Source organism: Capra hircus, chromosome 4 (genome assembly GCF_001704415.2).
Source record: "Capra hircus breed San Clemente chromosome 4, ASM170441v1, whole genome shotgun sequence".
In the NCBI taxonomy this organism is placed as follows: Eukaryota; Metazoa; Chordata; class Mammalia; order Artiodactyla; family Bovidae; genus Capra; species Capra hircus.
Window position 1 is genome coordinate 82910719 of NC_030811.1, and position 16838 is coordinate 82927556.

Below are 16838 nucleotides of genomic sequence, written 5' to 3' on the forward strand. Positions count from 1 at the left end.
ATGAATACAAAATCCAGGACTATTTCATTTGTAAGCTCTAACTTCTAGCTTTTAACTTTTCAAGTTTTATACAACCTCTCTTTTTCATTTCACTATTGTCATCCTCATATTAGAATTTTTCTTTCACATATTAACAGAAAAAAATGTTTCAGCTACAAACAAGAAAAAAAAAAGCATTCAAGAGTCAGACTATAAAAGCAGCTGGAATACTAAAAGATTTTTAAATATAACACAAAAAGCAATGACACTTGACAGTGTTGAGTCATAAAATTTTATAATAATAGAAATATAAGCAACTTTAGAAATCTCTATTCATTTTTACATTGTAGAGGATAGTAGGATTTAAGAGGCAAAGATATTAATTCAAGGTCATAAAACTAGTTAGTCATAGAAATCTGAAGCCCTAAGTCCTGGTGGGGAGGATGGGGCAGGATTCCCAGTATGCTGCAGACTCCTCTGTACGTAAAAGAATATAGATATATTATAGATATACCAAAATAACTCATGACAATGAATAATTTAACCAACAACTGGTCTGCAGCCATCACTGCCAGTGCCATTCACTGCTGATAGCAATATTACTACTTTTTATATGTATAAGGTTACTTCAAATTAAAATCCAAGCAGAAATGGTCCTGTCAATTTTTAATTGATCCTTACAATGGCTCTACAAGATAGATAAGTATTATCATCTTATTTAGAGGCAAGGAAACAGGCATATATGACTGTAAATCATATATAATTTGCTATGAGTCAGTTAAAAATAATCAGATAAGGTCTTTGGGCTGTGACCCTTATTTCTTAAAAAAAAAAAAAAAAACAGTAAAACCCCACCATGTCTAATTCATATCATGTAACCTGCTAAAATGTGAAATGATTTGGATATAATTTCTTATATACACTTGAATTAATATGTTTCTTAAAATCTAAATCATAAGCCAAGTATGTATTTGGTTATCACACATGGGAAGAATAACTTTCCAAAATTATAGATTTTTATAGAAACCTTTCAGTAAAATGTAAACATTTTAAAATCATGTAAACATTTTAAAATCATGTAAAATCATGCCCATATTGTTTATATATTTGAATGAAGCTTTTGTCAGTAACTCTTTTGACTCAGAAAATCTATTGCTAAGAATTCTACGGTAACAAAACTATCAGTAGAGAGCTTTAAAATTATGTTACCTGATACAAATAATGTATAAAACACTATACTTTCATAGGCTGAAGTACTATTTTTTAGCCACCCTCTAAATAGAAGTAAGGAATTTAGAAATCAAAGTTCTCACTTTTCCTGGTGTCTGTAACCAGCATGCTAAACCTGTTGCTTGTGGCTCTCAGGAAAAATTGCAGCAGAGCTGGCATACATTTTTTAAAAGGTTAATAAAAGTACTGTACCTCATTACTAACCTAAAAAAATCTACTATATGAACATTCAAATTTTTTTCTAAGTCAGCTTTTAATTAGCAGAAAAAAACAGTACATATCATAAACCGTATTCTTAAGGGAATGTATAAGAAAGACTTAATGCCAAAGGAATAGCCCAATATGTCACTAATTTAAAAAACACGGAAAAACATTTCAATATGAACAAGCCAGTTTTTACCAGTAGTGTTGGGTTTCCCTTCAAGAAAATGGGTTTTTACCTGATATAGTTTATGTATTTAAGATTTTATGTGATAAATATTGTCATCATCCAGAAAACATTTTAGTTACCCTATATTAGTTACTTGACAAAATTATATGTATATACTTATAGCTCCTAAGTAAAAGTGCATTTATTTTATGAAGTAGAGGATAAAAGCCTATACCTACATCAAGATTTTTCATATTTCCAGTATCTAATGAAAATTGTTAGGTTACCAGAAAGCAGGAGTGGTTTCAGGACCATGGTCAGAGAACTGTTCTGTAGGGAAGGGTGGGAAGTTAAAAGGTTTGTTTACAGAATAAAGGCAGGGCAGGCACAATGATTATACCCTCTAAGTACTCTAATTAGAAAACAACCAGTTTATTGGGATGTAGGAAAATAGAGAGCTAGAGGGGGGAATGCATACATTAATATTACAAATCAGCTCTTAATTTCCTATGCAAGATGTTATTTTCTCTGTGTTTAAAAGTATGTACTGGAAACTAATTTTAAGATAACCCAAATTCACACATTCTTCCATAAACTGTAAGATCCTTTTCCACATAAAACAGCAGTGGTTTAGAAAATAGCATATGCTAATTCATAAATACATGTACATCACCTGCACTGCTGTGACCAAACCATCTGTTTAACGCCACAACATAATTTAGGGTTTCTCATTGAATATAAAAGGTGTATTCATTCTATGCCCTCTACCTAAACAGCTCCTGTTCTCCTCTGGGGGTGGGATGTGAAGGAAAGACAAATCACCTCTAAGGGAATTAAAGGTATTGTTACAGAAATATTTATATATTATTCAAAGAGAAAAAGACCCCAGAATGACTGAGGAGGTTTAAACAGAGACAGGTAAACACCCAGCTCTATCCATTTCCTAACACGTCCGTTCTGTATTAATGGAAGACTTCCAGATTAGTAAAACACTGGAGGGCGTCTCTCCACGCCACCCTAGAGGGAAAAGGTTCCAAAAGGCCAGAAATCACAACCTAAAATCACAGTTCCAAGAATGCAACCCTTGACTATCCCACTAGAAACTCTGTAATGCATCATTTTTATTCTACCCAACAGAAGGTTTATGTTCTCTTTATAGCCACCCCATGAGGAAGAATAAAATGAACGGAAGCGACATATATGTACTGCCGTGATGGCACATATGGGCAGGCACATATGTGCACGAGAAGCCGTACATATATGTCCGAACATATATACATCATGCTGTGCGTGCCTGTGCATGGAAGGCGGCTCCGCAGCGGCCGGGGTAACGCTTCCTTTGGGCAGCCCCTGCGCCCTTGACATGACAGCAGCGATCTGTCTCCTCTCCTCTTCGCTCAGTTGGCTCAGATCCGCTTCCATGCCGGCCGGGATCACGGCGTGCAAGGGGCTCCCCGCCCCGCCAGCCCCTCCTCCGGCTGCTGCCGCTGCTGCCGCCGCCAACCCTTCGGGGAGCCCTTCCCCTTCCAGGCTCGCCTCGTTGCCCATGGCTTAAGGAAACCCGGAGCCGCCGCGCTCCCTCCTTGCGCTGCGTCCCCACCGGGAAACCCGCCGCCGGAGGAGCAACCAGAGCAGGGGTCTGGCTCAGGGCGTGCAGCCGGAGTCCCTGGGCTCGGGAACTCCGGCACCGCTGCCCTGAACGCCCGGCGGAGATTAGTTCCTCTTGCAGGTGATGCCTGAGGCCAGTGCCTCCTCCATGTTGGACAACGCCAGGCAACCTTTGCAGAAGGCAACTCCCAACGCCGCCTCAGCGCCCCAAGCCGGGCAGAAGCAGATCTGAGTGGTGCCAGCCAGGCGCCGTCGGCCCCTCCCACCGCGCCCCGCCTCCTCGCCCGCGCCCTCACAGTGCGCATGCCCCTTTCAGAACAGGTGATGCTCACACCCGCGCCCATCCCGCTCTGCGTAGCTCTTTTCCCTTCCTCATTCTCAGCACCAATTTAAAGGAGCCAAGCTAGAGCACAGATTAAAAACCGGGATGAAACGCCAGGCATTTCTTTCAGGCATATTTCAGGATGCCTCAACCTGAGTTTTAGCAGACTACATTCTAGGGAACCGGGAAGGGTTTGGAGGGGAGGTGTCAGTTTCTAATCCATCTTTGACTCATGGGATTTGTAGTTTTTTTTTTTTTTTTTTTTTTTTTAAGCAAGCTTTTAAAAGACCCTAGAATAATGTTTTCAGGTAGCTGGAGGTTAACTAGAGAAATGTTTTCAGGTAGCTGGAGATTAACTAGAGAAACCTCTGATACCTTTGGGGCAAATTTCTCCAATGGAGCTAAAACTGGCCCTTTTCATTTAGAAGTTTCCCAGAACAATTATTTTATAATTTTAGATACGGTATTAGTAAGAAGGTAATGTTTTTGAATACTGTGTTGTTTCCTAAAGGGACTACACAGAAGTAAAGAGTCGGGGAAATTGTGGTTAGGATACTGTAGTTAAGAACCAGATTGTCGAATATTAAAATGTTTCAGTAGTGTGAATTTTGGGGGCATGAGTTCAGTCCCTTTTTTCTATAACTGTAGGCCCAGATAGAAAATATAATTTGTATAAAGGCACACAGCTGGTTAGCAGTAGAGGTCTAACTAACACTCTTTCAGACTGACACCCAGATACTCTTTTTTTCTTACTATTATTAATACATTCTTTAGACAGGACTGTTTGAGTTCAGCCCTGGATCTGCAGCCCTAATTTTGCAAATCACATTTCCTAACAAAGTAGACTTAATGTCCCAATTGTTGAGAATAAAGTCAAAAGCTAACAACTGAGAATAAATATACAAACAAATAAGCTGCTCAGAAAGTTTCCAAGTTTTTGTAATAATCATGTTTGTTATTGTGCATTCCACTTATATCAAAACTAAATAATGACACAGTTGTAAATGCTTGTACTAAATTTGCTGCTTTGAAAGATGACTAGTCATCAGATTATATATTATTGGTTGAGTTCCTACCAAAACTTAACATAGTAAGAAGTGACTGCTAAAGTCAAAACTGCAGAGAGTATAATTTATTTAAATAAGAGAATGCTCACACTTAATACAAATAAATCAAGCTGAGGCAACCTGACATTCTAGTGGCTAGATCTGGGGGCAAATACACCCTGTCATACCTCCTGGGAAGGAGTTTGCTTCAATAAAGGAGATAATTAGGTATACAATTCTGAATTATAATGCCTCCTCTGACAAAATGTGTAACTGCTTCACAGCCCAGGCTGCCCTAGGAATCAGTAACACTCTAGATGGAGGTGAGGAAGGAGATGATTCACATGCTGACTATTTTCTCATAATATGCTCAAGTTTTGTGAGAATAAAATGTATTCAGACTCACAAGCCACAGGCTTAAACTGGTAAGATAAATACCCCTTCAAACTCTGCGTGCTCAGTTGTGACCCCCTCTTTGTGACCCCATAGACTACAGGCATCAAGGCTCCTCTGTCCATGGGATTTCGTAGGCAAGGATACTAGAGTGGGTTCTCATTCTCTACCCCAGGGGATCTTCCTGATCCAGGGATGTAACCTGCATCTTCTGTGTCTTATGCATTGGCAGGCAGATTGTTTACCACTGATCCACCTGGGAAGCCTCAGAATAATATCTAAACTAAGGAAATGTATTGTTAACTTCATGTTATCTGCCAATTTTGATGAAATGGAATTTATAAAGTAATAAATAAAAATTGGTAATCAATATGAAAAGTAATGTTGATAGGCAGTACATTCTAAGATGGGAATGTTATAACCCATTGAGCAAATATATGCATTGACTTTCTCTTTCCCTTCTGTCTCCCAGGAGCAAATATCATCAGAAAATGTGAAAACGGAACATATGGTAAGACCAGTAATCGGACTATGAAAATAAGAGATATAATGGTGACACTGGGAAGCTTTTTGGCTGTTGACTTTTTCAAATGATTTTGCATTTGTAACCTTTATAACTGTTGAGTTTCAAATAACATTTCTTTTTTCAGTCTTTTATTTGGACTTAGTTGCTTGTATCAATAGTTGAGAGGTGTTTCTTATTTAAACAGAAATGCTAGAGCAGAATCCAGGTGCATTCCTGTTATGTGAATCCTCAGAATTCTAAGGGGATGAGGATGACAAGTAGAAAAAAAAGGCTGTTGGGTAACTTTATGGGGTTTCTCTTTGTTGACTCAGAAAACTATCATAATTACTTTCATTCTTCAGATTAACTAATGGTGGTTGGCAGTGTAGTTTCTAAGTTGTGTCTAACTCTTGTGATTCCATGAACTCTAGCCCCCCAGGCTCCTCTGTCCACAGAGGAGCTTCCTGTTGATTATTGCATCCCATTAATTATATAGTTACTCTATTGATCATTTATTCAAATCTCAATTTAACTTAACAAGTGATAGTTCAGCACCCATTCACTCAGCCTGATAGGTAGGTCATGAAATGAATCAGTTTCTGAAAACTTCCATTGTTATATACTACCATAATATCTTTCTAAAATGATTTCTCAACTCCAGAAAGTGAGATATTTTTTGAATTTTTTTTGTCTCAATTTCCCAGGTAGTTTCTATTTCAATAGATTAAAATCAATCTAAATGTGGGCGTTAACAACTGAACATAAGTAGGTCATGATTCCGTGGAATGGGGTGGCCCAGTCTACCCAAGTCCTTATAGATATCATTCAACAGGGATAAAATAAAATAGATCTACCTTGTATCTATATGTGCAAAACTCGAATAAGTTAAGGGACTCAAGAATTGAAGTTAGAATAATCCTCATCAAATATAGTAGAACATGTAGTCTCACTAGTTTATAAAATTTATTATACAATTAAGAGTCATATAATTTTAACAAAACCTATTTTTAAAGTGTATGTTTATAAATTATAGCAAACATAATCTGAATATTGGATTATTTATTATATGCCCATTATTACCCTATTAAGACCTTTATAATAATACTAGTGAGTGTTTTGTAAGCTAAATTTGAGTTTAAAAATAGATTCAACCTTTCCGGAAAATAATTTGGCAGTACTTATCAAAAACCTTAAAAAGAGTCTTAATCTGGGATACACTTTTGGAAACCAGTCCTGAAGGTATCATTTAAGTTATAAAAATGATTTTGTGAAAAAGTTCACTGTAGTATTATTTACAGTAGCAATAAAGTAAAAAGCAGAGACATCACTTTGCCAACAAAGGTTTGCGTAGTCAAAGCTATGTTTTTTCCAGTAGTCATGTATGGATGTGAGAGTTGGAACATAAAGAAGGCTGAGTGTCAAAGAACTGATGCCTTCGAACTGTGGTGCTGGAGAAGACTCTTGAAGAGTCCCTTGGACAGCATGGTGATTAAACCAATCAGTCCTAAAGGAAATCAACCTTGAATATTCATTGGAAGGACTGATGCTGAAGCTGAAGTTCCGATACTCTGGCCACGTGATACGAAGAGCTGACTCACTGGAAAAGACCCTGATGCTGAGAAAGACTGGAGAGGAGAAGGAGGTGACAGAGGATGAGATGGTTGAATGCCATCATCAATTCAATGGACATGAGTTTGAGTAAATTATAGGAAATAGTGAAGGACAGGGAAGCGTGGCATGCTGCAGTCAATAGGATTGCAGAGTCAGACACGACCAAGCAACTGAACAACAACAATGAAAAGTAAACCAGTCATTACTCCTTGATATAGAAAAACAGGGAAGTAAAATCTGGTACAGCTAGATGATCAGATGATAGTTTTTTATGAAGATATTTACTTAAAATAATGCTTTTAAATAGCTCAGTATAACATGGAAAATGTCTCAAAGTATACATGGGTTAAATTTTCATAAAGTTACATACTCAAATGTGCAAAAAAATAAATCCATTAAAATCCATAAAAAAATAATAGGAAACAAGTTGGTGAACACAACCCATATATATTTAATGGCAAGACCATAGGTAATCTTACTTTTTCTGTAGAATTTTCTATATTTTCCAAATTTTCCAAAGTGAATGTATAGGGTTTTATGGTGTAAGAGCACTGGTAATTATTACTAATCACTCTTTTTAAATCCTGAAAGATGATGCTGTAAAACTGCTGCACTCAATATGCCAGCAAATTTGGAAAACACAGCAGTGGCCACAGGACTGGCAAAGGTCAGTTTTCGTTCCAGTCCCAAAGAAAGCCAGTGCCAAAGAATGCTCAAACTACTGCACAATTGCACTCATCTCACACGCTAGTAAAGTAATGCTCAAAATTCTCCAAGCCAGGCTTCAGCAATATGTGAACCGTGAAATTCCAGATGTTCACGTTGGTTTTACAAAAGGCAGAGGAACCAGAGATCAAATTGCTAGCATCCACTGGATCATCAAAACAGCAAGAGAATTCCAGGAAAACACCTATTTCTGCTTTATTGACTATGCCAAAGCCTTTGACTGTGTGGATCACTATAAACTATGGAATATTCTTCAAGAGATGGGAATACTAGACCACCTGAAACTGCCTCTTGAGAAACCTATATGCAGGTCCAGAAGCAACAGTTAGAACTGGACATGGAACAACAGACTGGTTCCAAATAGGAAAAGGAGTATGTCAAGGCTGTATATTTTCACCCTACTTATTTAACTTATATGCAGAGTACATTATGAGAAATGCTGGGCTGGAGGAAGCATAAGCTGGAATCAAGATTGCTGGGGGAAATATCAATAACCTCAGATATGCAGATGACACCACCTTTATGGCATAATGTGAAGAAGAACTAAACAGCCTCTTGATGAAGGTGAAAGAGGAGAGTGAAAAAGTTGGCTGGCTTAAAGCTCAACATTCAGAAAACTAAGATCATGGCATCTGGTCCCATCATTTCATGGCAAATAGATGGGGAAACAGTGGCTGACTTTATTTTGGGGGGCTCCAAATGAAGAAGGCTGAGCGCCAAAGAATTGATGCCTTTGAACTGTGGTGTTGGAGAAGACTCTTGAGAGTCCCTTGGACTGCAAGGAGATCCAACCAGTCCATTCTGAAGGAAATAAACCCTGGGATTTCTTTGGAAGGAATGATGCTGAAGCTGAAACTCCAGTACTTTGGCCACCTCATGCAAAGAGTCGACTCATTGGAAAAGACTCTGATGCTGGGAGGGATTGGGGGCAGGAGGAGAAGGGGACGACTGCCGGGGGCCAGCGTGAGGAACTCCGCCCATGGCAAAGGTCATGAGGAAGGAGGCTTGGCATACGCAAAGGCGTGATCAAGCCTCAGGAAACCCCCTGTTCCCGAGCATCTAACCCCAAAACCAGAGTCTGTTTTATGCTCTCACCTACACCTCTGACTTTACGGGGGGCTCTCCCCCATAACCGTTTCTCTCGGAGAAGGAGTAAACGTGCAGCTCCAAGGCAATAAAAATTCTTGGGCGTGACAAGAGTGTTTCAGCTTGCGGACTCCTCTGAAGGTTATCTAGCCCACCTGTAGGTTTGTCCGGCCACATGTGATTGTTTACAGCCTCCCAACCTGAGAGGCATGAGATGTTTTAGACTTACTAAAGGCAAATTATTTTGGGGAGTTAGAAATTATTAGTATAGTTGGTTAGGAATTATATTGGTGAAGGGTTTTTCATTTGTTGTGTCAATAATTGCTGCTAATTCCCTGCTCTGGGTGGGACAAGGATGTCTCAGGTCAAACCTCTCTGCTGACAGACTAGCTTGTGTGACAGGATTATCCATACTGCTGCCACTAGGCACAAGATTGTTTACTACCTCTCAACTGTAAACAGCACAGAGAGTTTTGGAGTATTTTGAGAGTCTTAATTAGCATAGGACTTTTTCTTCTTGTTGAGTCAATGATTGCCGCCAGGCCTCCATATCCTTAGGCACTTGGGAATATATTAATCAATGTATCTGGAATATAGCAAAGGAAATATAGTAGTTTTTGATGTTAGCAATACTAGACTTTTTGAGTTAATAGATTTTCTCTTTTGTAATAGATTACTGTACTTTGTTATATATCACTGTGTCCTTGCTATGCAAGAATGTAACTTTATCATATCTTAAGACTAAATAGATCTTAAGGGGAGCATTGATGAAAGGATTTTCATTTGTTGGGCTGATGTTTGCTGCTAAATTTCCATGTTCCCTACTCTTATAATGAATATAACTAGCATATAGGAAGAAATAATTATTAACCTTTAAGCATAGAGGAGAAATAAGTATTAACCTTTAAGACTAATCATGTTAACCTTGAGTTAAATAAATTCCTTTCTTGATTGTAACTCACTACACCCTCACCCTATAGGAATGTAACTTTACTTGGAGGGCGGTGCTTGGTTTAAGAAAAAACACCCTTGGAAAAAATAAGTTTTTTGGTTATCAGAAAGAAAGGATCATAAAATGTCAGCAGGTATCACTCATGGCCAGAAGATGATGTAATATCCCTAAGACCTTTTTTATACATTTATGTGAAGCACCTGATTTTGACAAAGGTCAGGACTGCTGACTCCCACGTGACTCTGTATTCATCCCTATGTGTAACAAAAGGTATATAAGCAAACCCAAAAATAAAGAAATGGGATCAGTTTCCGGAAAGACTGATTCCCCCATGTTGCTTCTTTCTTGCTCCTGTTTTTCTGGCTGAATTCTCTTCTGGAGCATGGATGCTATTCCACGTAATCCAAGTTATTCAGCCTCTTTTTCTCCACTAATCTTCCTACTACACTATCCGGTTCTAATCTCTCTCTATGGCTGGATGGCATCACTGACTCGATGGACGCGAGTCTGAGTGAACTCCGGGAGTTGGTGATGGACAAGGAGGCCTGGCGTGCTGCAATTCATGGGGTCACAAAGAGTTGGACACGACTGAGTGACTGAACTGAACTGAACTGAAAATCACTGCAGATGGTGATTGCAGCCATGAAATTAAAAGGCGCTTATTCTTTGGAAGGAAAGTTATGACCTAAACAACATATTAAAAAACAGAGACACTACTTTGCCAACAAAGGTCTGTCTAGTCAAGGCTATGGTTTTTCCAGTGGTCATGTATGGATGTGACAGTTGGACTATAAAGAAAGCTGATCACAGAAGAATTGATGCTTTTGAACTGTGCTGTTGGAGAAGACTCCTGAGAGTCCCTTGGACTGCAAGGAGATCCAACCAGTCCATTCTAAAGGAGATTAGTCCTGGGTGTTCATTGGAAGGATTGATGTTGAAGCTGAAACTCCAATACTTTGGCCACTGATGCAAAGAGCTGACTCATTTGAAAAGACCTGATGCTGGGAAAGATTGAGGGCAGGAGGAGAAGGGGACGACAGAGGGTGAGATGGTTGGATCACATCACCAACTCAATGGACATGGGTTTGGGTGGACTCTGGGAGTTGGTGATGGACAGGGAGGCCTGGTGTGCTACAGTTCATGGGGTCGCAAAGAGTCAGACACAACTGAGCAACTGAACCAAACTGAACATTTAAAAAAAAAAAATAACACAACCTGTTAAGCTAGGGAACCAAAATATGAATGTCTTTTGTAACAAATGCCTCAAAGATGCTGAAAAAAAAATGATATGGTATATATCCTAACAGTGATTTCATGTAACAAGATGAGTGGTAAAACTCAATTCTGTTACTTTCTGTATTAAAAGTCTATGAATTTCTAGTGTATGTGTGGTATATGTATTTATGTTTGTGTAAGTATAGAAAAAATGACATTTTTTGTGTAGACATACACACACAGACATACATATATATATATATGTATATATATATAAATGTTCCCTCTATAATAGAAGGCAAGAGAGGATTGTGCTAATTTAGTGGACGATGAACATACACTGGCTTAAGGTACAACCTTATTTTTTGTTATGGTTGAGTTCTTTCTCAATTGCTGTGCTCAGTCATTTTTGTGAGCTCTGCTTTAAAATGAGATTTGTAGCTAGAGTGATAGAAATTCAAGTGAGATTACAGTTCATTATGAATTGGTTTCCCAATTTTGAGAGGAAAAAAAAAAAACATGAGAAGTCTTTTAGAGAAAACTTTGACAAATAAATATATTTTTGAATTCTGACATCTGGAATATCAGGCAGTTTCCTTCCCTTTATACTTCTTTCCAAAGTAAATCCATAATTTAGATGAGAAAGTTGCTTGTATTTAATATATGTTCCTATAGGTTTGGAGAAAACAGAATCCTCTTACACTGTTGGTGGTAATGTAAATTGTTGTAACCACTATGGAGACCAGTATGGAGATTCCTTAAAAACTCAAAACAGAACTAACATATGATCCAGCAATCCCATTCCTGGGCGTATATCCAGAGAAAACCATAATCTGAAAGGATATATGCACCCGTGTTCACTGAAGCACTGCTTATAAAAGCCAAGACATGGAAGTAAGCTAAATGTCCATCAGCAGAGGAATGGATGAAGAAGATGGGGTACATATATACAAATGGAGTATTCAGGTCAGTTCAGTCGCCCAGTCGTGTCCGACTCTTTGCGACCCCATGAACTGCAGCTTGCCAGGCCTCCCTGTCCATCACCAACTCCCGGAGTTCATCCAAACCCATGTCCATCGAGTCTGTGATGCCATCCAACCATCTCATCCTCTGTCGTCCCCTTCTCCTCCTGCCCTCAATCTTTCCCAGCATCAGGGTCTTTTCAAATGAGTCAGCTCTTCACATCAGGTGGCCAAAGTAAAAAAAAACAGAACAAAATAATGTCATTTTTAGCAACATGGATGGAACAAGAGATTGTCATACTGAGTGAAATAAGTCAGACAGAGAAAGACAAATATATGATATTGCTTATATGTGGAATCTGAAAAAGGGCTACAGATTAACTTATCTATGATACTGAAATAGACCTCAGACGTAGAAAACAAACTTATGGTTACAGAGTGGTATGTGGGAGAGGAAGAATAAATTGGAAATGTATTGACAAATACAATTTTGAAATATATACATTTCCAAATAAATACAATTTGGAAATATATACAATTTGTATATAAAATGGAAATGTATATACAAATATAGACTACTATATATAAAACAGATAATTAATAAGGCCTGCATGTATAGTTCAGGGAACTCTACTCAATACTCCGACTTATATGGAAAAAGAATCTTTAAAAAAGTGAATATATGTATTTGTATAACAGATTCACTTTGCTGGATACCCTAAACTAACTCAAAGTTGTAAATCAACTATATTCCAGTAAAAAATTTTAAAAATGAATCTTCCTGAAAAAAAGTTCTTATAGACATAGAATGTGTAAAATATTAAAAATAAGATTAGTTTCTATGTCACTCTACAGTACTACTTTGTAAACTGAAAATTAATAATAAGTCATGAGGTTAGAACAGATTATTCGGTATTACTTATTCACCCATTTTATAAATAGGCTTTAAAATGCAGAACCTACTCTTTGAAAGATCCAGATGAGCATACATGTCTTTACTTTATGATTTTTGGATCGGCCATGTCTGACTTTAAATCCTTGTTCTGCTATCTTACACTTACTTTGGGGTTAGGAAATCATTGACTTTTTCCAGAACTTGAGGTTAGTCAACTGTAAAAATAGAGAAGATCATATTCTACCTCTCAGGGTCTTTGTGAAAATGAGATCTGAGAAAAGACGTGAATGCACTTGTAGATGAAGAAGCACATTAGCACAGCTGTTGTAGGTTGTTACAACACTGGTCCTCAATAAATCACATCTCCATGTGTCCACGAACCTTTACAGTGGGATTGCCATACATCCCATCGAAGGTACGGTCTGTTTCCTCACTGCTTGAGTAGAAATGAACCCCTGCCTTATTTTTACCAAAAGAATGCAGTAGGAGTGGCATGTAACTCCCCAGACTAGCCTTCCAACCTGGCCTTACCATATCAGGAGACCTCCATGCTTGGAATAAGCCCAGAAGGTATAGACTCCATAAAGGAGAGAAGCCCAGCTGCCCAAACCTCCAGCCATCTGAACCAAGGTTTTAGGAGTCCTCGGGAGCACTTTGCCAGCAAGTCACCCCATTGAACCAAGTGAAACCGGAAGAACTGCCCGATCAACCTGAGCATCATGAGACAAAATGATAGTTATTATAATCATTATTATCTGAAGTCATCAAGTTTGGGGGATTGTAGTTAAACTACTTAATTGATCATCTAGTTTTTATACATTAGCATTATGTATAATGTCTCAATTTCCTTTACTCTTTAAAGGCTACTGTTACCCCATCTACTGTCCAGTTGAACTTGAGCTGTTTGATAAAAATTTCCAAATTCTACCCTTCTAAACTATAAAACAGCCCTGCTGTATGCTGCGCTCAGTCACTCAGTCGTGTCTGACTCTTTGCAACCCCATGGACTGTAGCCCGCCAGCCTCCTCTGTTCCATGGGGATTCTCCAGGCAAGAATACTGGAGTGGGTTGTCATGCCCTCCTCCAGGGGAGCGTAACATTCCAGAGATTGAACCCAGGTCTCCCACATTGCAGGCAGATTCTTTACTGTCTGAGCCACCTGATAAACCCTAAAAGAGCCCTACATGCTTGCAATGTGAAACACTCAAACAAGAAAATATGCTGGAAGATGATTTTTTAACTAGGTAGTGCTGCTGCTGCTGCTAAGTCACTTCAGTCGTGTCCAACTCTGTGCAACCCCATAAACGGCAGCCCACCAGGCTTCCCTATTCCCGGGATTCTCCAGGCAAGAACACTGGAGTGGGTTGCCATTTCCTTCTCCAATGCATGAAAGTGAAAAGTGAAAGTGAAGTCGCTCAGTCGTGTCCTACTTTTAGTGACCCCATAGACTGCAGCCTACTAGGCTCCTCCATCCATGGGATTTTCCAGGCAAGAGTACTGGAGTGGGCTGCCATTGCCTTCTCCGAGGTAGTGCTACCCTAATGTAAAGTTACATGAAAAGATGGAAAACCTATTCATGAGAATATCTGAAGGAAGATCAATGTATTTATTTGAGAAATTGCCAGGAGTGGAGGACATTCAAGGTCCCATTCAAGATGGTGGCTAGATTACAGGAGTGCAGATTTCTGAATTAAACACTTGGGATCAGAGGTTCAAAGTTATTTTTAGGATTTTATAGAGTTAATATAATACATAAACTACCCATTATATAGGAGAAGGCAATGGCAACCCACTCCAGTACTCTTGCCTCGAAAATCCCATGGATGGAGGAGCCTGGTAGGCTGCAGTCCACAGGGTCGCACAGAGTCGGACACGACTGAAGTGATTATATAATCATGCCTTAATATACATCCAGGAAAACCTGTTAACATTCACATTAACTTCTAAAGGAGTTGGGATCACATCAACTAGAGGATACTTTTTTTATCTAACCTACTGGAGTTCAGACATTCTGGAAGACAAGCTAGGGCTTATCTGAATTACTCTGCAGAATAGAGAGAGAGCAATTTGAATTGGTTGAGGAGCATGGATTAGAAGACAAAAGTAGAGAAACACATAAGGGAAGGAAGGGACTTGATGCCACTTATTTTAAGGAAAGGAGAAATGGAAATGCTCTCACTGTACTAGCTTTGCTTCTCACATGCAGAAAAGTCCATGTTTCTAAGGCATCTGTACATGGATTCTTTGAGAGGTGAGAGATGGCACAGAAAAAGATGCAAAGCTTTATATCCAAGCTGATAAATACTAAAAATATAGGCACTATACAACAGCTATTGTATAATTTTTTCAAATCCATGTAAAGTGGCAAAGAATTTGATAATTTCCTTTGACTTGACATTTTTATTTAGCAATGCCTTCTGATTAGTGGGATATGACACATAAATAGGTGAATCAATTTAGTATACACACTAAGGTTCATTATCTTTCCAGGAATAGCTCCTAGATTAAATATAACAAAATAAGGAAGGTGAATGTTCTTTATTACATACTTAAGGAAATTATTCATTACTGATTTGGATACATTTGTAAAACCTGAGTAATGCACCTCTGGTGAAGCCTTGCTAAACTGTCTAAAACTTCTAAATAAAACATTACTATCTCTAAATACACACACACACACACACACACATACATATATCTGCAATAAGATATCATTTGCATACACAGGAGCTGAAGGACAAAGGACATCTGATATCTGTGTTTCAGTCAGTATTATCATACATGCTGAAGTGCAAGGTTTATGATGGTTTGTAGAGTCCCATAATTTTCCCATGTGAACATTCCAAACTAACAGAAGAAAACCGGAAAGTTTTGCCCTTGTCGGTATACAAGGAGAGAAAGAAGAGAGAAATTTCAATAGCAATATGTAAAGTCTAACTGGAATAATTACTCTTACAACAATGGTTCACAGCCTTGAAAGGATCTTACACAGACATTTTGAGAAAGATCAATAGCTAGACCTCATCTTTAACAAATTAAAGCAGAATGTTGAGGAAGGGGGTGGCATTCATACTTTTTAAAGCTCCCCAGATGATTGTAGTATACAGCCTGAGTTGAGAACTACTGCTTTGAGAGGAGAGTGGGTTTTAGTATCAGAATTACAAGACTGAAGATAAGAAAGAGGCACTTGGGGATCAACGTAGACTTTCCTTTGAAGCTGCAGCCAAAGGCATCCACAGCATAGTTGCCATCGTCAGAAACAAATTTTGAAGAAAAAGGTAAAGGACACAGCTTTACTCTGTTCAGAATGGTAGTGTCTCTGCATCTGGAATGTAAATGTGATATGCAGTTCTGGCCACTGCATTTTTCAAAATGCATAGTAGAGTTAGAAAGGTACAGCGAATTAAAGGAAAAGCAATATTAATCACTTCAATCTAAAAGTCTGAATGGGGGAATCTAGTAAGATTGAAGCCTCTTACTGAAGAATATGAATTTGAAATATTCACCAAAATCTGGTAAACGAAAACCAAGAGGCTTTTTGTACACACAGAAGTCATGCTTAAGCGGGGGCAGGGGGAGGGAACAGGATATAATTTATTTATGGGTTTTATTTACATCTCAAATTAGGATGATGGATGTTTTTTCCCCCTTTGGGGCAATATTTGTTTTTTTCCCCTTTGGGGCAAGTAGCTTAGCCACAATTGCCAACATCTCTTGCAGCTGCACCTAATGAAAATGTGCTCCTTCCAGGCCTAGCCCAAAGCAGTTCTGGTGTTCTCCCTCCTGTGGTTGGTGGAGGTGGAGACAACAGGTCTACTCGAGCAGGTTTTTGGGTTGAGGATGACAGAGCCATCAGGTAGCTCCAGGAGGGTTTCCCGATGACCATGTGTGGAATTTTTCCTTCCACTACTAACTACACTTTCCTTGGACAGTTTTGT

The 16838-nt window shown here is 38.7% G+C and overlaps 1 protein-coding gene across 1 annotated transcript in view; it reads right to left on the reverse strand.

Annotated features, from left to right (window-relative positions):
- PCLO (piccolo presynaptic cytomatrix protein) overlaps nucleotides 1–3397 on the reverse strand; it is a 378440-nt gene extending 375043 nt beyond the window's left edge. The window contains exon 1 of the mRNA XM_018047285.1: nucleotides 2874–3397. Within this exon, the coding sequence (XP_017902774.1) occupies nucleotides 2874–3127 (254 nt within the window). The 5' untranslated portion in view covers nucleotides 3128–3397. The remainder of the gene's footprint in view (nucleotides 1–2873) is intronic.